This window comes from Colius striatus, chromosome 1, assembly GCF_028858725.1.
Source record: "Colius striatus isolate bColStr4 chromosome 1, bColStr4.1.hap1, whole genome shotgun sequence".
Classification (NCBI taxonomy): Eukaryota; Metazoa; Chordata; class Aves; order Coliiformes; family Coliidae; genus Colius; species Colius striatus.
Genome location: NC_084759.1, coordinates 924,690 through 945,954, shown reverse-complemented (window position 1 = coordinate 945,954; position 21,265 = coordinate 924,690). Strand labels below are relative to the sequence as shown.

Sequence of the window (21,265 nt, the reverse complement as noted above, 5' to 3'; positions counted from 1 at the left end):
AACTCCCCCCCCCCCTTCGGCAACCGGCCGGTGCTTCTCGCTGATTGGCCAGAGTGGAGCTCCTCCTTTATGACGTCACGACGCACCGAGCGCCTGATTGGTCCTGACGCTAGGAGAGGGGTGGGGCTGAGGCCGCTGAAGAGTCCAGAACGTCGCGCCGCGGCCCCGCCCGACATCCGGGGCGTTGAGATGAGTGGGGGGGGGAAGCTTCTCCTGAGCCATCCAATCAGAGAGCGCTCTGGTGCTGACGTCACGCGGCGCAGGGGGCGGGCCGAAAGCCTTAAAGGGAGCGTGAGGCGGCGGGAGCGGGTTTGGCCGGTAGGGGGCGCCCCGCTGAGGGCGGGCTCCGGGCGGCGCGACGGGGCGTGAGGGGAGCGGCACGGGGCGGGAGCCGGAGCAGGAAGAAGAGGAGAGAGGAGGCGTGCTGGTGCCGGTTTCGAGCCCAGGGCATGGAGCAGCCCGGAGGGGGCTGAACGGTGCGGGGCTGAGGGAGCGGCCGGGGGTGATGGAGGAGAGGTGCGGGGCTGAGGGACCCAGAGAGGTGCGGGGCTGAGGGGGCTGAGGGACACAGAGAGGTGCGGGGGTGAGGGGTCTGAGAGACCCAGAGAGGTGGTTGAGGTGCGGGGCTGAGGGGACTGAGGGACCCAGAGAGGTGTCTGAGGTGCGGGGCTGAGGGACCCAGAGAGGTGTCTGAGGTGCGGGGCTGAGGGACCCAGAGAGGTGCGGGGCTGAGGGACCCAGAGAGGTGCCTGAGGTGCGGGGCTCAGAGGCCGTGAAGGACCCAGAGGGGTGCGGGGCTGAGGGGGCTGAGGGACCCAGAGAGGTGCCTGAGGTGCGGGGCTCAGGGGCCGTGAGGGACCCAGAGAGGTGCGGGGCTGAGGGGGCTGAGGGACCTAGAGAGGTGCCTGAGATGCGGGGCTGAGGGAGCTGCCGGGGGTGATGGAGGAGAGGTGCGGGGCTGAGGGGACTGAGGGACCCAGAGAGGTGTCTGAGGTGCGGGGCTGAGGGACCCAGAGAGGTGCCTGAGGTGCCGGGCTGAGGGGCCGTGAGGGACTCAGAGAGGGGGCTGAGGGACCCAGAGAGGTGGCTGAGCAGTCTGAGGGGAGTCACCCGCAGCGCTGAGGGGAGGAGGGGCCACAGGGAGGGGTGAGTCTGGGGGTGAATCTGCCCCTGAGGGGAGTTGGGGAGGCGGGCAGGAGGCAGTCACCGCGCTGTGATGTCTCGGCTCCCAGAGAGGAGACTCGATGGAATGTGGGGGGCTCAGGGGAGGGGTCTGTGGGTGGCTGATGGGGGGATGTCGCTGATAGGGGTGTGAGGAACCGGGGGCAGGGGGTCTGAGGGGCGCGGGGGTACCCGGAGGGGCTCAGAGGAGTGTGATGATAGCCGGGGGGATGTGGGAAATCTCTGCCGATATGCCCAGTGGGGGCTCTGAGGGGTATGGGGAGCTCGGGGGGTGTCTCTGCAGATGTGGGGTGCCTGGGAGGCCTGTGGGGTGCAGGAGCCTCTGGTACAGGGCACCTTCGGGGCCGCTCCGTGACGCTAAAGATTCCCTTTTGTATCTGCTGCCTTTGGGCAAGCCCCTGGCGAGAAGGGGACAGGGGCTACTGGGAGGAGGGCAGGGGGGCTTAGTTTTTGGGGGTGGCAGGGACGTGGTGTCTGTGAGGCTGTCCCCCACAGCCATCCCTGTGCCTCACACATGCCCGTGACAGTGTGTCTGAAGCACAGTGGAGCTGCCATTTCATTTTGCTTTCCTCCTGCAAATAGATCCCCCAACCCTGCAGGGGCTGGTGCAGCAGCCTGGGGGTGGGGGCTGAGCTGTGTTCTCTGTAGCCTTTTGCTGCTGGGCTGCCCCAGCACTCACGGGAACAGCCCCTGTGGGGGTTTGCTGCTGGAGGAGGGGGGAGGCTGTGCTGCCCCTGGGCAGCTGCCCACACTCCTGCCCTCACCGGTAACTGGCTTCTGTGGGATTGTCTGTAAATCGGATTTGTCCTGGAGCCCGAGCAGAGTGTGAGGTGAGGCAGAGATCCAGACTGCTCACTTGGAGCCCCTCGTTTGGGCTACCCCGTGGCCTTTGTCCCCAAGAAGAGGGGACAGGAGGACAGGTCAAAGGAAGGTGTGTGTGGTGGTCAGGACTGATTTAAGTTGGCTTTGCCCCTGATGGTCAGGGCAGCTGGGCTGCAGCCAAGGGTGTGTGGGAAGGTTAAAGGATGAACAGCCCTGGCTGAGGGCAAGAGAGCAGCCAGCAGGTGTTGAGACTGAGCTGGTGGAGAGCCCTGAGCCGCAAGTGGGCTGCCAGGCTTGATAAACCACTTGTCACTCCTTGCCCAACCTGATGAACAGAAGCTTCAGTGTTGCGTAAGGAGCCGGACTCACAGAGCCAGAGCCTTGCCTGTGAGGGTGCTGAGCGCTCAGCTGGATGGTGCTGGTGTTCCATGCTGTGCTTGTGGTGCAGCAGCATCAGGGCAGGGATGGCTGTGGATGCAGTGAGGAGCTGCAGCTCGGGGCAGCACCCTCCCTGCCCCCAGCACCCTCCCTGCCCCCAGCACCATCCTGTGCACAGCCCGAGAACACTCTGGATGGCCGTATCCTGCTAGAGAGAGCTCATGTGCCTGTCCAGGCAGGCAGATCCTGCTGCGTGGGGGCCACTGCTCTGCCCCTGCTCGCTGCTGTGCACAGGCTGGGGCTTCCTGTGGCTCCAGAACAGTGCTTTTGGCTGCCTGTCATAGAATCCCTGAATCGTTTGGGTTGGAGAAGCCCCTAGAGCTGCTGGAGCCCAGCCCTCCCCTCACCCTGCCACAGCCACCACTGAGCCCCAGCCCTCAGCACCTCACCCCACGGCTTTGGGATCCCTCCAGGGCTGGGCACTGCCCCAGCTCCCTGGGCAGCCTGGCACAGGGCTGACACCCCTCTGAGGGAAACAGTTCTGCCTCAGCTCCAGCCTCAACCTCCCCTGGGCCAACTCCAGCCTCTTTCCTCTTGTCCTCGACCCCCACGCCAGGGCTGTGCCACTGCTGGCCATGAATGGGAGAGGCTGTATATGTGCTCATCCCTGCCCAGGGCTGTTGGAGCTGGGCCCTGCAGGAGCACAGAGATTCCCTGTCAAACGTTGGCTTGTCTGTTCTCAGGCCCATCAGGATGTTGCAGGTTCCGCTGCCCCTGGACCGAGACGGGATCCTCTTCCGGCTCCGTTTTACCACGCTGGCCGTCGGGACTGTGTTCTGCCCACTCTTTGGTTTCCTTTTCTGTGTGATCTGGTCTCTGCTGTTCCATTTCCAGGAGACAACAGCCACCCATTGCGGGGTAAGCGACTCTCCCCATCCCAGTGTCCCCCAGCGTCCTGGCTGCTCGGCTGGGGCAGCAGCGGGGTGCCAGGGCTCCTCTGCTCTGGGCTTTCCCACCAGAAGTGTTACAGAACCTTGAACAAGCTGCTTTGTTGGTTTTGATTATACTTGTGATGCCTTGAGTCTGGCAGTTGAGGTTTTCCCTTTTTAAAAGGGATGTGAGGAAGCCCAGAGTGGTCAGGCTGCTGTCAGTGCTGAGCACTCTGGTTGTGGATATGGTAAGGAATCAAACTGGTGAAGCTACAGGTAGACACATTGTCTTGTAGAAGAGTTAGCCCTGCTTTTATGAATAGGAATTGCTGCCCCTCACATCTACTGGAATCACAAACACGTGCTTGGGGAGCACAGGTTGAGAGGAGCCACCTGGATTTCCAAAAGAGAAGAGCTCCTGTTCCTCCCCAGGGTGTTTTAGCAGCTGGTTGCAAACTGAGAACAGAAGGCAGGCATCAGTCTCACAGCAGCACGAGGCCACCCAAAGCTTTCTGGGGTCTGTGTGGTTCCTCCTGCCCCTACACAGTGGGCTGGCACAGGCTGATGGGGATGCTGGGGTCCTGGAGAGGGAAGGGAGGTGACAGAGCAATGAAATGCACACTTCAGCTGCACACAGGGAAAGACGATGGGCTGAGAGTGAGGAGAGCTGAGCTGGAGACCTCTGAGGTTGTGGTGCCTGGAGAGGGCAGAGGAGGAGCCACTGCACCCCTCTGCCAGCATGAGAAGTAGGGGATGTTGTACAGAGGTGCCTGAGGAACCAGTTCCTATTTGGCTGCCTTGAGAGGGAACACCTCTCTGCAGGACACTGGGGCTGTGCAGCTCTGCGTGGGCTCCAGGGGAGACTGAGCAGAGTTGTGTAAGAGGGGATTAACTGGTGCATAGCAACTGCAGCAGGCTCAGGAAGTCCCTGTGAGACTCTGAAGCTCGAGAGTTTATTGCTGTTTCCACATTCCTCCCTGCACACCATCTTTCCCTGCTGCTGCCATCAGCTTTCTCCATCACAACTAGGCTGACAAAACCATGCCCTCCCCTCCCACACCAGACATGGAGACATGGAAGATGTGAAGAACCGCAGCTGAGCGAAGGGACAAATAAGTGTAGAGCTAAGAAACCTGAATGGGACCCTGCTGCTCACCCAGGGTCTGTCCTGGCAGGGCTGGGGGCTGCACAGTCCTGGGGGCTAAACCAGGGATTCTGCTGCATTTCATTCCCTTGCTTTTAAATGGGAGTAAGCTTAAGCAAATCAAAGTAAATCAAGCAAATCTTGCATTGAGAAGAGTGTGGGCAGCAAGTTGAGAGAGTTTCTGCTGCCCCTGTGCTCTGACCCAGCTGCAGTGGGGAGGCCACATCTGCAGTGCTGTGGCCAGGGCTGGGCTGCCCAGCTGCAGAGACACAGGGAAGTGCTGCAGAGAGGCCAGTGCAGGGCTGCCAAGGTGCTGAGGGGCTGCAACATGTGTGTGAGGAGGAAAGGCTGCAGCCCTGGGGCTGCTCAGCCTGGGGAACAGAAGCCTGAGCTCAGGGGCACCTCAGCAACACTCACAAGCACCTAAAGGCTTCTGCAAGGTGCTGAAAGGCTCAGGAGGTGTCTGTGTGGTGGCCAGTGGCAGGACAAGGGGAGAGAGACTGGGACACAGCAAGTGCCCCTGGCCCAGGAGGAGCAAGTGCTTTGGTGCTGAGGGGAGGGAGCCCTGGCCCAGGCTGCCCAGGGAGGGTGTGGAGGCTCCTTCTCAGGAGGTTCCCAACCCCAGCTGGACACGTTCCTGTGCCCCCTGAGCCAGGGGCAGCTGCTGGAGCAGGGGCTGGGGCTGCAGCAGCTCTGCAGGGCCCTGCCAGCCCCCACCATGCTGTAAATCTATTTAGATGTTTTAAATCCCCCTGCAGACTTTAATCACCTTGGAGAACTATAACCACAACCATCTGACAGAGTCCCTGTGTCTGCCTCCAGGTCCCCAACTACCTCCCCTCCATCAGTGCTGCTATCGGGGGCGAGACCCCCCAGCGCTACGTCTGGCGCCTCTGCATCGGCCTCCACTCAGCCCCACGCTTCCTGGTGGCTGTTGCCTACTGGAACCACTACCAGAGCTGCCACTGCTCCCACCCCCGCTACCTGCGCCTCTGCCACTTCAACCTCTTCCTCAACCTGCTCGAAAACTTCGCCCTCCTTATCCTGACCTACGTGTCTTCATCTGAAAACTATGGTAGGTGTCTCCTTCCACCCTGGCCTTGTGTGGTGGCTGCTGAAGCTTTGCAGAGCTGTTTCGTGCCAGTGGCTTGGAGGGGAAAAAAAACAAAGAAAGTTATCATAGAATCACAGAATGGTAGGGGTTGGAAGGGACCTTTAGAGATCATCCAGTCCTAGAGCAAAGTTACACACAGAATATACAAACAGCTGCATTCTTCCCAGAGCTCTTGGCTGATGATAACTGGATGAAACTGTATTTAGCACCTAGTTCCTCTCATTTAGGAAGGGGCTGCAGAGGGCTCTGGCCAGGCTGCAGCCATGGGCTGAGGGCAATGGCATGAGGCTGGATAAGGGCAAGGGCCAAATCCTGCCCTTGGGCCACCCCAAGGCCAGGCAGCTCCAGGCTGGGGCAGAGGGGCTGGGAAGCTGCTGCAGGGAAAGGGCCTGGGGGGGTTGGTGCCAGGGGCTGAGCAGGAGGCAGCAGCGTGCCCAGGGGGGCAAGAAGGCCAAGGGCAGCCTGGCTGGGATCAGCACTGGCGTGGCCAGAGGAAACAGGCTCAGGTTGTCCCAGGGGAGGTTGAGGCTGGAGCTGAGGCAGAACTGTTTCCCTGAGAGGGGTGTCAGCCCCTGTGCCAGGCTGCCCAGGGAGCTGGGGCAGTGCCCAGCCCTGGGGGGATCCCAAAGCCCTGGGGTGAGGTGCTGAGGGCTGTGGCTCAGTGCTGCCTGTGGCAGGGGGAGCTCAGGGCTGGGCTCAAGCAGCTTCAGGGGCTTCTCCAACCAGTTATTCTGTGATGAGGATGGATATGGTGCCCAATTATGGGACTCCTGGAGGATCTTGTCACAAAGCCTGACAGCAGAGGCTTTGTCTATTTGCAACAAGGAAGCTGAGATGGGGAGTTGGGAACACTGGTTATACTGAACTAAGAGTGTCTTCCACTTAGCAGTGGGTGAGGTAGGAAGGACAGGCTGGCCAGGGAAATGTCCAGCTCTGTGTGTGAGCTGTGCACATGCTGCTCATTCCTCACCCACAGACACTCCTGTCCCTGGCAGGGCTGTGGCTGGTGCCTTTCTGCTCACTGCACATTGCTCTGCCCAGAGCAGCCAATGCCAGGGCCTGTTGCTGCCACACCAGCTGTGGTCCCATGAAGCTGCTCACTGGCCTCACAGAACCCCCAGTGCTGGGGCTGGCAGGGCCCTGCAGAGCTGCTGCACCCCAGCCCCTGCTCCAGCAGCTGCCCCTGGCTCAGGGGGCACAGGAACGTGTCCAGCTGGTGTTGGGAACCTCCTGAGAAGGAGCCTCCACACCCTCCCTGGGCAGCCTGGGCCAGGGCTCCCTCCCCTCAGCACCAAAGGACTTGATCCTTGTGTTTAAGTGGAGCTTCTTGTGTTCCAGCTTATGTCCATCACCCCTTGTCACTGCATACAACAGAAACAAGTGCTGCCCCAAGCTCCTGACACCCACCAGTGAGATATTTGTCACTATTATTGAGCTCCCCTCTCAGTCTCCTCCAGGCTGAACAGCCCCAGGTCCCGCAGCCTTTCCTCAGAAGGAAGCTGCTCCAGTCCCCTCAGCATCTTGGTGGCCCTGCCAGATCCTCATTACACACTGATATTGTTGCTGGAATTGAAAGAGGAAGCAGAAAAGGTCATTTTTTACCTTCAGGAAGTTGGGGGTTCAGCCTGTGGTTCAGTTTCTGGAGGTCAGGCTGGAAAAGCCTTTTACAGAGAAGCAGTTACCTGAAGGGAACTGGCTTTGTGAGGGGCTCCAGGAGCTGCTCTGCCACAGGGTTGTGTTTCTGTGAGCTGTGAGACTGACAACAGCACTTCCTTGGCAGACAGTTAATGCAGGAGGCCAGAAGGTGGCCCTGTCGTGATTTAAGCCCAGCTTTATGTGCTGAGCACGGCCTCTGATGGTCTGGAATATCCCTTTTATCCATCAGGGACAGCTTCCTGGCTGTGTCCCCTCCCAGCTCCTTGTGCTCCCTGCTCTCCCTGCTGCTGGGGCGGGGTGAGGAGCAGAGGAGCCCTTGACACCATGTGCAGTGGAACCATAGAGTGATGCTGAGCTGCTTTTGAGGGTGCCCAAGGTTGTACAGCAATGGGGAGTCTCAGAACACACAGGTGACAGAACACACAAACACCCTCCTGGCACCTTTGCAATAAATCTTCTAGCAAGTCTTAGCCCCTTGCCACTGGGTTTAGGGGGGGCCAGGAGGCACACCTGAGGGAGTGGAGCATCTCCCTTCTGATGAGAGGCTGAGGGAGCTGGGGCTCTGCAGCTTGGAGAAGAGACTGAGGGCTGAGCTCAGTCATGTTACAGACACATCAAGGGTGGGTGTGAGGAGGCTGGAGCCAGGCTGTGCTCAGGGATGGGCAGTGACAGGACAAGGGGCAATGGGCACAAGCTGGAACAGAAGAGGTTCCAGAGAGACACAAGGAGAAACTCCTTCCTTGTTGAAGTGAGGGAGCACTGGCAGGGGCTGCCCAGATGGGCTGTGGAGGCCCCTTCTCTGGAGACATCCCAACCTCAGCTGGATGAGTCCCTGTGTGCCCTGCTCTAGGTGCTGCTGCTCTGGCAGGGGCTGCACTGGATGAGCTTCCCAGGTCCCTTCCAGCCCTTGAGATTCTGAGTCTGTGAAATCCCCCTTCCTGTCCTGTGCATGGGCACAAGGGTGCAGAGCTGTGCTGTGCCTGTCTCCTGCAAAGCCCCAGTGTCTCTGGGGTGCTGGGGACAGCGAGCCCATGGCCTGCAGAAAGCAGCCAGTCGCCCTCCCAGAGCTTCCCCCACGTGCCCTTTGTGCTCTGAGCCAGGGTTTAACAGGAAACCTGTTGTCTGGTTGATTCAGCAATCCACGAAAATGCCTTCATCGTGTTCATCACGTCGGCTCTGGGCCACATGCTGCTGACCTGCATCCTCTGGAGGATGACTAAGAAACACACAGTAAGTCCCGAGGTACAGACACTTTCCTTTCTTTTCCCTCTGCAGGGCTGGGTGCTGGGGAGGGGGCTTGCTGGGCATGCTGGGCAGAGGGGGCTCTGGCTGCCAGTGAGCCTCGCTGGGAGCTGAAGGTGGCACAAGTGAAACTGGGACACATGGTCACTCAGCTCCATGGCTTAAGTGGGGAAGAAGCTTTGCTTTCCTGTTTCCTGGGTTTCACTGAGAGCTGACTTTGAAAATGCCCCGTTAGTGTCCCCCAGGGATCAGGTGTGCTGAGCCCTCCCCCTTGGCTGCAGGGCCCTCAGCTGGATGGGCTTCTCTGTGCTGGGGAACTGGGAACCTGACTGGGAACAGTTGTATGTGGCAGCAGCACTGGTGTCATCCCTTTTGCCCCAGAACCAGCACTAGTGTCACCCCTTTTCCCCCAGAGCCAGCACTGGTGTCACCCCTTTTCCCCCAGAACTGTGGCACTGCACAGGCTGCCTGTGGGTCCTGTTGCCTCTTGAGAGGGCTGGTGGGCTGGGGAACCCACTGCTCAGGCTTCTGGGTGCCTCTCTGGTGCTGTGCTGGTTTGTGTCACAGTTGCAGGCCCATGGACACTGTCAGGGCCACAGGACATTCACCCTTGAAGCTCTGTCTGTGAAAGCTGCTGCTGTGCCCATGTGCCTCTTGCTCACTCAGCTCTGGGTCTCCAGACCTCTCTGTCCTTTTCTCTGGGATGCATCTCGCCCAGCTGATCCCCAGTTCAACCTTCACAGTCCCCAGTGCTAGGCAGGGAAGGATGCCCAGTGCTCCCTGGCCTGTGAGTGCCCCAGGAAGGAGATGGCCTTGCAAAGCAGAGACCCTGAGGGAAGCTGCCTGTGGAGGAGCAGGGTGAGGGCTGTGCTGGGGCTGCTGGGGCAGTTGCAGAGCTCCCTGCTGAGGCTGCTGCTCGGTTGTTTATTGTCCCCTTCCGGCAATTCACCGAGCCTGTGCCCTTGCTGGCTGCTTTCAGAGAGCTGGGAAGAAGCTTCCAGCAGCTGCTTGGCTGCAAAATTCCCCGTGAAAGGGACTTTTGGAGATCCTGGGGTTCCCCTCTCTCGCTGGGAACTGATCTGTTGTCTCCAGTGACAGGGGGATAGCAGGAGCTCTGCAGTCACTCCTTGGCAGCCCTGCCATGGCTTCCTTGGCTTATTTCATCTCTTTTGTCTTGGCCTGATATTTTATCTGTGAGCTCTGCAAGCCCCCCACCCCTCTTTCCCCAGCACTGCAGCTCAAGGGACAGCTCCCCCTGCAGCAGTGTCCCCTGGCAGCACCTGCCTGCAGCTCTCTCACCTTTGCAGCTGCAGCCCTGCAACAAGGTTGTGGCTGCAGCACATTGGTAGCAGCACTAAGTGCTGCTGGCAGCTCCTGGGAGCCAAAACCCCAGGTGCTGGCTGTGAGCTGGGCTGAGCCCTGTGCCTGTGCTGTGCACAGTTTGCTGCATCAGCCACTGGCTCTGGTTCATCACCTGCTCCCCAGGAGCCAAGTTGGTGCTGGTGTCGCCTTGCCAGAGCTGTGCTGGGGGAGCAGCCCGTGCCCACAAAGGCCATGGGCTCTTGGTGGGTGCCACTGGTGCTGCCATCTGGACTCTCCTGCCTCTGTCTCCTCCAATGAGACTGGGGGCCTTGTTTTGGGCATGGGCTGAGGGGCACAGCAAACCTGCTCCCCCAACATGGGCTGGGGGCCACTGCCACAGTGGACGAGGTGGCAGCTTGTCCTCATCACCCTCTCTCTGATGCTGGAGGGCTCCAGCTGTGCTGGGACTCTCCCATGTCCTGGTGCACGTGCCCCAGCCCAGCAAAGGAGCATTTGCCCCCTCTGAGGATGCATCAACCACAGCGTGTCCCTGGACGGAAGCACAAGGGGCACAGCGATGCCCTGGCTGGATGTGCCATCCCCCAGCACAGTCCCACCACCTCAGAAAGGCCCTGCTGAGGGAGAGGAGCTGCCTGCCAGGGTACAAGGGCCCCTCTCAAAGCAGGGAGATCTCCCCACAGCCCATCCCTGCCTGGGAGAGGGGTGTCCCCTGCACCAGCTCTGTGTCAGCAGATGGAGCTGTTGCCTGGGGAGCGACGGGTGAGTTCCTCCCAGAAGGAAAGCCCTGTGGGCTGGCAGTGGGGCAGCAGGTTGGTGTGCCAGGCTGGCAGTGGGGCAGCAGGTTGGTGTGCCAGGCTGGCAGTGGGGCAGCAGGTTGGTGCGCCAGGCTGGCAGTGGGGCAGTAGGTTGCTGTGCCAGGCTGGCAGTGGGGCAGCAGGTTGCTGTGCCAGGCTGGCAGCAAGTCAGCAGGTTGCTGTGCCAGGCTGGCAGTGGGGCAGCAGGTTGATGTGCCAGGCTGGCAGTGGGGCAGCAGGTTGGTGCGCCAGGCTGGCAGTGGGGCAGCAGGTTGCTGTGCCAGGCTGGCAGTGGGGCAGCAGGTTGCTGTGCCAGGCTGGCAGCAAGTCAGCAGGTTGCTGTGCCAGGCTGGCAGTGGGGCAGCAGGTTGCTGTGCCAGGCTGGCAGTGGGGCAGCAGGTTGGTGCGCCAGGCTGGCAGTAGGGCAGCAGGTTGCTGTGCCAGGCTGGCAGTGGGGCAGCAGGTTGCTGTGCCAGGCTGGCAGTGGGGCAGCAGGTTGATGTGCCAGGCTGGCAGCAAGTCAGCAGGCTGCTGTGCCAGGCTGGCAGTGGGGCAGCAGGTTGCTGTGCTAGGCTGGCAGTGGGGCAGCAGGTTGGTGTGCCAGGCTGGCAGCGGGGCAGCAGGTTGGTGTGCCAGGCTGGCAGTGGGGCAGCAGGTTGCTGTGCCAGGCTGGCAGCAAGTCAGCAGGTTGCTGTGCCAGGCTGGCAGTGGGGCAGCAGGTTGCTGTGCCAGGCTGGCAGTGGGGCAGCAGGTTGGTGTGCCAGGCTGGCAGCGGGGCAGCAGGTTGGTGTGCCAGGCTGGCAGCAAGTCAGCAGGCTGCTGTGCCAGGCTGGCAGTGGGGCAGCAGGTTGCTGTGCCAGGCTGGCAGCGGGGCAGCAGGTTGGTGTGCCAGGCTGGCAGCGGGGCAGCAGGTTGGTGTGCCAGGCTGACAGTGGGGCAGTAGGTTGCTGTGCCAGGCTGGCAGTGGGGCAGCAGGTTGATGTGCCAGGCTGGCAGCGGGGCAGCAGGTTGGTGTGCCAGGCTGGCAGTGGGCCGAGGGCTGGACACATCCTTTTGCTAAGCAGATGCTGGCCCTTATCCCTCTTCAGATCTGCCTCCTTGCCCCCCTGTGCCCCGTGACCTGCCACTGGGGCTCCTGCTGTGAATTGCTCCCACGGGGGCTCCTGGGGTTTATCCCGTTGTTTGGGTTGCTCAGGCTGTGTGTCTCCTTCCCCAAGGCTCTGCAGGGGGGGACTGGGGGGGCTACACGGGCCTCGGAGCCACTGCCACCACGATGGCACTGCAGGGAGCAGTGGGGCAGTGGCTGCCGGGGCTGGGGGCTCGGGATGGGCTGCCAAGGGCAGGGCACGATGCAGCTCTTCCTGTGGGTCACCACGTCTCAGGGCCGGATTCTGGCTCTGCTTTGTGGGTTGCAGAGGGGCTTTTTGTTCAGCTGGGCTGCTCCCAGCCCTGCAGCTGGTTGGGGGGAGGATGGGTAAGGGGGTGCACCACCGCTCTCACAGTGCCTTCCCTCCCCTTCAGCAGAGGGGACTGGAGCAGGGGAAGCCACCGAGGTTCCCCAGGGGGTCCAGGTTCTCTGGGACCATCCCCAAGTCCGTGTGAGGAGCTGGAGCCAGGAGGAGGCGGCCGTGCAGCCCCCGGGCCCGGCACCGCGTCCTGGCGCTGCCAGAGGGGGCGAAGCTGCTGGGATTTGGGGGCGTTTCGGCACGTGAGTGACAGGAATTGCTGTCGCAAGAGCCTCGCGTTCGGTGTTGCAACGGCCTCTCTGCAAGGGCAGGAAGGTGCTGGGGAAGTACAGAGGGTTTCCAGCTGCGAGGTGGCAAGCAGCGAGAGAAAGGAAAAGAGAGCTCTGCAGGAGGGAAGGGAAGAGAAAGCAGGCCGAGAGGAGGAGGGAGGGGGCAAAGCAGAGGAGAGAACGTGGGGAAAAGGGGAAATGGAGTCGGAGAGCCTCCAGCTGTGAGCTGGTCACGGCGGACTCGCACCGGCCGTGGTCGTGGTGGCGGCACACTCGGTCCTCGGAGCCCGGCCACAGCTGCCGTGGCACTGCCCTCCCTGCTCCTGGGCAGCTGCACACCCTTGAGAACCCTCCTCTGCAGCCAGCTCTGCCCCCGAGGAGCTGCCGAGCCGTGCGGCAGAGCAGGGCAGTTTCACTTCTCGTCGGCAAACACGTGTCCCCCTGCGCAGCGCCCGGCGTCGCCTGCGGCCGGGACACACGCGGTGGCTGCTGCGGGCGCTGGGCACAGGCCGTGCGTGCGGGCCGAGCCTCGGCACGGGCTGCTGGCTGCTGGAACGCGTCTGGTGCGAGGGCAGCGGGGCCGGTGGCGTGCAGAGCCCGGCGCCGCGGGCACGGGGCTGGCACGGACGCTGGCGCTGCTGGAGCCGCTCCTCAGCCGCTGTGGAGCCGTGGGAGGGGGCTGCAGAGCTGGGCAGCCGGAGCACGGGGCGGCTCAGCGCCTCCCCTCGCCGGCAGCGGCAGCCACAGAGGTGCCGCCGGTCGCTCACACGAGCTCTCTGTAAATACCCCAGCGCTCAGTGCCGGGCAGTTCCAGCGCAGGCTCACTGGGGGGCACAGGGACGCTTGAGAGGCAGCTGGGAGTGGGCTCCAGGGTGCTGCTTGTGCCCCGGGAAGGGGCTCCAGGGCTGTCCCCACCATGCTGGGTTGGTGCTGCTGCTCTCTGAGAGGCCAGCACAGGGCCACCAAGATGACCAGGGGACTGGAGCATCTTCCTTCTGAGGAAAGGCTGCGGGAACTGGGGCTGTTCAGTCTGGAGGAGGCTGAGGGGGGAGCTCATTAGTAGTGACAAATATCTCACTGGTGGGTGTCAGGAGCTCGGGGCAGCACTTGTTTCTCTGTTGTATCCAGTGACAGAACAAGGGGTGATGGACATAAGCTGGAACACAAGAAGCTCCACTTAAACACAAGGATCAAGTCCTTTGGTGCTGAGGGGAGGGAGCCCTGGCCCAGGCAGGTCCCAGGCTGCCCAGGGAGGGTGTGGAGGCGCCTTCTCAGGAGGTTCCCAACACCAGCTGGACATGTTCCTGTGCCCCCTGAGCCAGGGGAAGCTGCTGGAGCAGGGGCTGGGGCTGGATGATCTCTCTGAAGGTCCTTTCCAACCGCTTCCATTCTACAGTTCTCTCCCCCATCCTCTGGCCTCCTGCTCCTGACTCACCTTGGTGTGCCAGGGGGGATGTGCCTCAGCTCTCAGCCTGTGACCTGCCTGGCTGAGTTTTCCCACAGCATTCAGGGCTTACACACAGGCAGGCAGGGAGTGCTGCCAGGGGAGGGGGGCTGTGGGAACCCAGAGCAGCTCACAGGGCAGGTGCCTCGGTCTCCTGCCAGGAGGAAGTTGCGAAGCCGGGGTTGGCAGCTGAGCGTTGCCAGCCCAGCGGCCCCAGCGAGGGCCCAGGGGCAGCCTGCAGCCTGCTGAGCCCGGAGCACCCTGTCCCTGGGTGGCTGATAGCTGTGGGATGCCGGTGCCCTGGTGCTGTGGGGGAGCAGCCTCTGTGTTGCACTGCTCTGCGTCAGGCCTGGGGTCAAGATCAGGCTTGGCGTCGGGGTTCTTCACTCTTGGGGGAAGGGGAGGGGGGTACTGCTCCCCCTCTGTCTTTCCCAGGCTTAAAACCATCCTCCCCACTTCTGTGCACACCCTGAGCATCTCACAGCCTGTCATCCCACCTCCTTGGCATTTTCTTACCCCTCCTCTTCCTCTCAGGGAGCTGGAGCTTGGAGGCTTCAGCCTCCTCTGCCGGGCTGCTTGGAGCTGCCAGCTCCTCTCCTGCTCCCTGTGCTGCCCCTCACCCTGCTGCAGGACCCCTCACTGTGTCTGCCCGTGCCACTGAACCCTGCCCTGCACCCCTGCACCTGCCTGCAGGGCGAGTCCCTGGGAGGATTATAGTGGAGTGGATAATTGGCTGTTAATCACTAAGGCCAGGGCACATCCGGGTCGTGCCTGCAGGGCGCTGGCTGCCAGCCAGGGTCCCCAGAGGCTCTGCGTGTGCCTGGCAGATGCCCACTGCTGAATGGAAGCGTCTCAGTAGCTGCTGGCTGCAACTCTGGCACCAGGGAGGAGCTGGAGCTGGAACAGGAACACTCCCCCACTGCCCTGGTGTGGGAGGAGGAGGAGACAGGAACTGCCTGCCCACGCTTCAGGCGCTGTGCTGGGAGCTGGGGTGGCTGCTGCTGCCCAGTGTGTGACTGCCCACCAACACAGAGCGTGCCCACTGCCTGTCACTGTCCCCATTCCCAGGGGATGTCCTGGCAGGTTTGGCTGCCTGCTGTCCCCCAGCCTTCAGCCTCTCTGTCACAGGGAGGAACCTGGGGCTGCCAGCAGGTGCCTCCGGCACAGCCTGCATCTGGGGCCATGCAGTGCTGCACCATGGAGTGAGGTGCTGCATGATGCAGTGCAGTGGTGCAGCACAGTGCTGCATGATGCAGTGCAGTGGTGCAGCACAGTGCTGCATGATGCAGTGAAGTGGTGCAGCGCCACGGTGCTGTGCCATCTGACAGTGTGTGGTGCCATGAAACACAGTGCCAGATGACACAGAGCAGTGCCAGAGGACACGGTGTGGAGCTGTGTGGCACAGCACAGTGCAGTGAGACCCGGTGCTGTATGACACCATGCAAGTGTCATATGCCACGGTGCAATATGCCACTGCACAGTGCCACGTGACACAGCTCAGTGCCATGTGCTGTGGTGCCATATGACATGGTGCAGTGCCGTGTGCCATACGATGTGGCACAGTGCCATGTGACACTGCAGTGCCATATCATAGAATCACACAGAGTCACAGCATGGGGGGGCTGGAAGGGACCTGCAGAGCTCATCCAGCCCAACCCCCTGCAGAAGCAGCTCCCACCTAGGTCAGGTCACACAGGAACGTGTCCAGGGGGCTCTTGAAGCCCTCCAAGGAAGGAGCCTCCACACCCTCCCTGGGCAGCCTGGGCCAGGGCTCCCTCCCCTCACAGGGAAACACTTTGTCCTTGTGCTTCAATGGAACTGTTTGTGCTCCAGCCTCATCCCATCACCCCTTGTCCTGCTGCTGGATACAACAAGTGCTGCCCCAAGCTCCTGACACCCACCAGTGAGATGTTTGTCACTGTTAATGAGCTGCCCCTGAGCTCAGTCTCCTCTTCTCCAGACTGAACAGCCCCAGGGCCCGCAGCCTTTCCTCACAAGGAAGATGCTCCAGTGCCCTGATCATCTTGGTGTCCCTGCACTGGCCTCTCTGCAGCAGTTCCCTGTCCCTCTGGAGCTGGGCAGCCCAGAGCTGGACACAGGACTCCAGATGAGGCCTCAGCAGATATGGCAGAGCAGAGAGGGAGCAGAACCTCCCTGGCCCTGCTGCCCACACTCTTCTTGCTGCCCCCAGGCTGCCATTGGCTTCTTGCCCACGAGGGCACGTTGCTGGCTCCTGCTGAGCTCATTGTCACCCAGCACTGCCAGGTCTGTCTCTGCAGAGCTGCTCTCCAGCAGCTCACCCCCAGCCTGTGCTGCTGCAGGGGGTTGTTCCTTCCCAGCTGCAGGACTCTGCCCTTGTTGAACCCCATATGCCATGGTGCAGTGCCACATGCCACGGTGCCACACGCTGCAGTGCCATGCAGTGCCATGCAGCATAGTGCCATGCAGCACAGTGCCATGCAGCACAGGAGGGCCATTCCCACAGGCACTGGGTGCAAACAGGAGCTGTTTGTGACCCGCTCTTCTCTCCCCTTCCCTCCCTTCCGCTGTGAAAGCCCGTGTGCGCCTCGGCTGCTGCTGCTTGTTGAGCTGCCGGTTGGCACTGCCGCTCGCCACACCCCGCACCACACGGTGCCCAGGGGCTGCGGGCAGGGCTCCCTGCACCCTGCCTTCCTCCTCCCGGGGACTGCGACCCGTGCCAGCCTGAGCCCACGTCCCAGTCCCCGCCTGGCACCGTCCTTCCCCTCCCTGCCCTCGGGGTGTTGTGCCCGTGGTGCTGGGGCCTGGCTCAGCGCTCATCCGCTGGCGCCTTCCGGGGGCAGGGGAGGGGGGATGGAAACTGTGATGGGGCAATTTACATTTTCCTTCTTCTCAGCGAGACCCTGAAAAAGGAGTTTTTGTCTCATGTGAAATATCAGATGAGGGGGAAATTCCCCTCCCACCCAGAAACAGGAAGGAGAGCCCATGTCTGCGCTGTAGCAGCCCCATCCCCCTTGCTTGGGGCCAGCCCCCTCCTTCCCAGCCCTACACTGGCCACCGTGTGCCAGGGTGGAAACCACGGGGTCTCCCCTAATGTCCTGCCACAGTCTGGGGTTCCTCTGCCACGGGGGCTCCCTGCTCACCCCAGGGCTTGAGGTTCCTGTCTCTACAATGCTCAGGCACAGGAGAGAAAGAGGAAGGGGACAGGAGCTGGTACCCATGGTGACCCCATGGCCCTCGGCTTCAGGGGCTGCTGGGCAGTGTGAGGACAGGCCAGGGGGGTGATGGAGTGGGCTGCAGCTTGGGCTGCCCCCTTAGATGGGGGTCTGGCCTCTGCCAGCACAGCAGCAGCGAGCTGGGCATCACTGGGGCCTGGAGAGCCACATGCTCTGCTGCCCCTGTGCTCTGCCCCAGCTGGGGAGGCCACATCTGCAGTGCTGTGGCCAGGGCTGGGCTGCCCAGCTGCAGAGAGACAGGGAAGTGCTGCAGAGAGGCCAGTGCAGGGCTGCCAAGGTGCTGAGGGGCTGCAACATGTGTGTGAGGAGGAAAGGCTGCAGCCCTGGGGCTGCTCAGCCTGGGGAACAGAAGCCTGAGCTCAGAGGCACCTCAGCAACACTCACAAGCACCTAAAGGCTCCTGCAAGGTGCTGAAAGGCTCAGGAGCAAGTCCTTTGGTGCTGAGGGGAGGGAGCCCTGGCCCAGGCTGCCCAGGGAGGGTGTGGAGGCTCCTGCTCAGGAGGTTTCCAACCCCAGCTGGACACGTTCCTGTGCCCCCTGAGCCAGGGGCAGCTGCTGGAGCAGGGGCTGGGGCTGCAGCAGCTCTGCAGGGCTCTGCCAGCCCCCACCATCGAGGGTTCTGTGCTTCTCCCCTGTGCCATGCTGCCAGTGCTGGGGCAGGATGGGGCCCTCCCAGTGCCAGAGCAGCCTGTGCGGTGCCTCCAGCCCAGCACCTGCCGCAGCTGCTGCCCCTTCATGTGGTTTCCTTCTCCGTGGCACAGCTCAGAGCAACAGGCTGCAGCGAGGAGGTGCAGTCAGGGTGCAGTGAGTGGTTGCAGTCAGGGTGCAGTGAGTGGTTGCAGTCAGGGTGCAGTGAGGGGCTGCAGTCAGGGTGCAGTGAGGGGCTGCAGTCAGGGTGCAGTGAGTGGTTGCAGTCAGGGTGCAGCGAGGGGCTGCAGTCAGGGTGCAGTGAGGGGCTGCAGTCAGGGTGCAGTGAGGGGCTGTAGTCAGGGTGCAGCGAGGGGCTGTAGTCAGGGTGCAGTGAGGAGCTGCACTCAGGGTGCAGCGAGGGGCTGCAGTCAGGGTGCAGTGAGGAGCTGCACTCAGGGTGCAGCGAGGGGCTGCAGTCAGGGTGCAGTGAGGAGCTGCACTCAGGGTGCAGCGAGGGGCTGCAGTCAGGGTGCAGCGAGGGGCTGCAGTCAGGGTGCAGTGAGGGGCTGTAGTCAGGGTGCAGCGAGGGGCTGCAGTCAGGGTGCAGTGAGTGGTTGCAGTCAGGGTGCAATGAGGAGGTGCAGTCAGGGGGGTGCAGCTGCCGTGACTCCCCTGTGCCAGGGGCAGGTGGGCAGTGCCAGGGGGGTCCAAGACCTCCTCTCCCCACGTCCCAGCCCTGCCCACGCAGCCGGTGTGGCCCCTGGTCCTTACCCAGGCGGCTGTGCCCAAGGAGCTGGGGAGCTGCAGCGGGGCCAGGGGCTGTGACTCACCTCTTGGCCTCTTCCAGGAGCGCAAGTCCTACAAGTGGAAGCAGCTGCTCTTCTTCTTCACCTTCATCACGTTTGCTTTTGCCGTGTGTGTCTACTTCCACCACAACTGGTACTGCGGCCCCGGAGGTGAGGGGGCCGGGGCAGGGCACCTTCCTCCTCCCCTTTCCTCCCCTCCTGGGTTGAAGCCAGGGCTGAGCCCCCCACCCCCACCCTGCAGCCCCTGGGAAGGTGCCCCAGGAGATCTCCCCTCCCAGGTCAGAGCTGGCTGCAGCCTCCCCTCACCTCCTGTGTTTCCTCCACCAGTGTACACCATCTTCGCCTTCCTGGAGTACTTGGTCGTCCTGTCCAACATGGCCTTCCACATGACTGCCTTCTGGGACTTTGGCAACAAGGAGCTGGTGGTGAGCTCGCTGCTGGAGGACAAGCACTTCTAGGCGGCCTGGTGCCGCTGCCAGGTGGGGGCTGCTCTTTCCCTGGGGGAGGCAGAGAGCCCCTTCCCTCCTCTGCTGCTGCCAGGCCCCGGCTCTTCGCTGTGGAGCTGCTGCGAGGATCGTCCCCAGGTCCCACAAGTGTCTGTGCACGGTCCCTGCCTGCGCCTGGAGCTCTCCCACGGGGCTGTTGCTGGGGCATCTCGAGGCTGGTTCCCCCTGCCCTGGCTCCCTGCTGGCTCCTGGGACAGGCAGGAGGACAGAGGAGAGAGCAGGGACCCGCTGCCTGAGGCTGGGGCCCAGGGACCCCGCGTTGCTGGGACAGGAGAGTCCTGGAAGATGCCAGCCCATGCACGGACTGCAGAGAGCAAGGCAGGACAGCACCAGTGCCCACGGGGTGCAGCAGGAGCTGGGAACATCCCCACTCTCCCGCTCTGCCTTTCCCAGAACCCCCAGCAAGCAAAGGGGGCTTGGGGGGGCGTGTGCTCCATTCAAGCCCAGAGTGGGCTGGTGCTGGGGGTGCTCACTCTGACCTTCCCAACAGTTTCCCCTGTGTCTGAAGCTTGAGCTGGGAGCTGCTGGGGTTCAGGGGAGCTGCTGCTGCCTGGGAGGAGGGTGCTGGCAGTGCCCCCCATCCGTGGGCTCAGCCTGGCGTTGGGGTCTGAGCGGGGAGCTGGGTGCTGGCAGCATCCCCAGGCTCCAGGGGGGTTGCAGGGAGCTGCTGCTGTGCTCAGACAGGTAGCACAGGGCTCACTCCTGGAGGCTCCCCGGAGGGGGAACGGGCAGGGGCAAAGGGCCAAGCCTGTTGGCAGCAGGAGCTGTGGAATGTGGGAAGCTCTGTGCTTGCCAGGGCTCACCCTGTACCACACTCCACCATGAAGGACCCACACGGGTCCCTGCAACTGCCCTTCACTCCATGCAGCCACCCCCAGGGGTCCTGAGGAGAGCCCAGCACCCATCCCCGCACCCCTGGGCCCGGGCAGAGCCTCTGCAGGAGCTGTGGCTCCTGGGCTGGTGGCCCTGGGGCCGGGGTGGCCTTTGAGCAGGAGCTGTGGGTCCATCCCTCAGCGCCCCCGTGCCAGGCTCCGTCCCTCAGCATCGCCTGCGTGCGTGTGGCCCGATGCCCCCGCTGTGCCTGCGCCTCGGCTCGGGGGGAATAAAGCCCTGAGGACTTTTGTGAGCTCTCCTTCAACTCCACACTCCACTTCCAGCCCACGTGGGGCCATGGGGGGCTGAGCTGGAGGGGCAGGACGTGGATCCTGGGGGCTCGGGATGAGGTGCAGGATGCGGACCCCAGGGGTTGGGGTGTGAGATGGGGACACTGAGGGCTGGGGCTGGGGATGCATCAACCCCAGGGGCTGGGGCTTGGAGGGGCCAGAGGAGCCTGAGAGGCAGCTGAGTCCAGCCTGCAGCCCCAGCCCTGCTCCCCACACGGCCCCAGGGGCCAGCAGGGCTGGGGTGGGCACAGCTGGGGCTACGGGGCTGGGCAGGGGAGCAGCCTCGGGCCTCAGTGTCCCTCTGCCTCATGCTGGGTCCCACCGGGGTGGGGGGGCCCTGACTTCATGGCAGCTGGGAGGGGAACAGCCATGAGCTCATCAGCCCCGGGGCTGGGGCAGGGCTGTGTCCCACTGCCTCTTGGCATCAGCACAGGGCTCCCGGGATGCTGAGGGGCTGCAGCATGTGTGTGAGGAGGAAAGGCTGCAGCCCTGGGGCTGCTCAGCCTGGGGAACAGAAGCCTGAGCTCAGGGGCACCTCAGCAACACTCAACAAGCACCTAAAGGCTCCTGCAAGGTGCTGAAAGGCTCAGGAGCTGCCACTTGGGTGTGTGGTGGCCAGTGGCAGGACAAGGGGTGAGGGGCAGAGGCTGGGACACAGCAAGTGCCCCTGGCCCAGGAGGAGCAAGTGCTTTGGTGCTGAGGGGAGGGAGCCCTGGCCCAGGCTGCCCAGGGAGGGTGTGGAGGCTCCTTCTCTGAGGTTCCCAACCCCAGCTGGACACGTTCCTGTGCTCCCTGAGCCAGGGGCAGCTGCTGGAGCAGGGGCTGGGCTGCAGCAGCTCTGCAGGGCCCTCACAGCCCCCAGCACTGGGGGGTCTGGGATGACCCCACTGCTGGGTCCCTGCCTGACCCCAGCACCCACCCAGGCAGGGGATGGGGATGGAGCAGGGTCCTGGCAGGAGCCCCTGGCCCAGGCACAGGCTGTACCCAGCGTCCCCACAGCAGCACAGCGTGTCCCAGCGAGGGAAGGGGCCCGGTGCTGCCTCAGCTCCCCTGTGCAGCCCCACACTGCAGCCCCCACCCCCCAACCCAGCCTGAGCCCCCCACAGCAGGGCACCCCCAGGGCAGTGCAGCTGAAGGTCAGACCCTGCTGCTGCAGGGCACAGCCCCGGGGGTCCCCTGGGT

The 21,265-nt window shown here is 62.8% G+C and overlaps 1 protein-coding gene across 3 annotated transcripts; it reads left to right on the top strand.

Annotated features, from left to right (window-relative positions):
- The first annotated feature begins 351 nt into the window (after positions 1-351).
- On the top strand, positions 352-20,052 carry PGAP2 (post-GPI attachment to proteins 2). Of its 3 annotated transcripts, none has more exons than XM_061990074.1 (6): positions 352-516; positions 3,126-3,300; positions 5,278-5,530; positions 8,361-8,455; positions 18,456-18,564; positions 18,742-20,052. In XM_061990074.1, the coding sequence occupies exons 1-6, from the start codon at positions 506-508 to the stop codon at positions 18,870-18,872; spliced, it is 774 nt and encodes a 257-aa protein (XP_061846058.1). In that variant the 5' UTR covers positions 352-505; the 3' UTR covers positions 18,873-20,052. The 3 variants fall into 3 exon arrangements, with proteins under 3 accessions (XP_061846058.1, XP_061846049.1, XP_061846065.1); XM_061990065.1 differs by having other exon boundaries at positions 353-516; positions 8,361-8,467; XM_061990081.1 differs by having other exon boundaries at positions 355-476; positions 8,361-8,467.
- The last annotated feature ends 1,213 nt before the right edge of the window (positions 20,053-21,265 follow it).

Excerpts from the sequence above, each read along its gene's own strand:
- PGAP2 (XM_061990065.1), top strand. Across the intron at positions 3,301-5,277 it reads CAACAGCCACCCATTGCGGG|GTCCCCAACTACCTCCCCTC; the intron begins GTAAGCGACTCT and ends GTCTGCCTCCAG. Across the intron at positions 5,531-8,360 it reads GTCTTCATCTGAAAACTATG|CAATCCACGAAAATGCCTTC; the intron begins GTAGGTGTCTCC and ends TGGTTGATTCAG.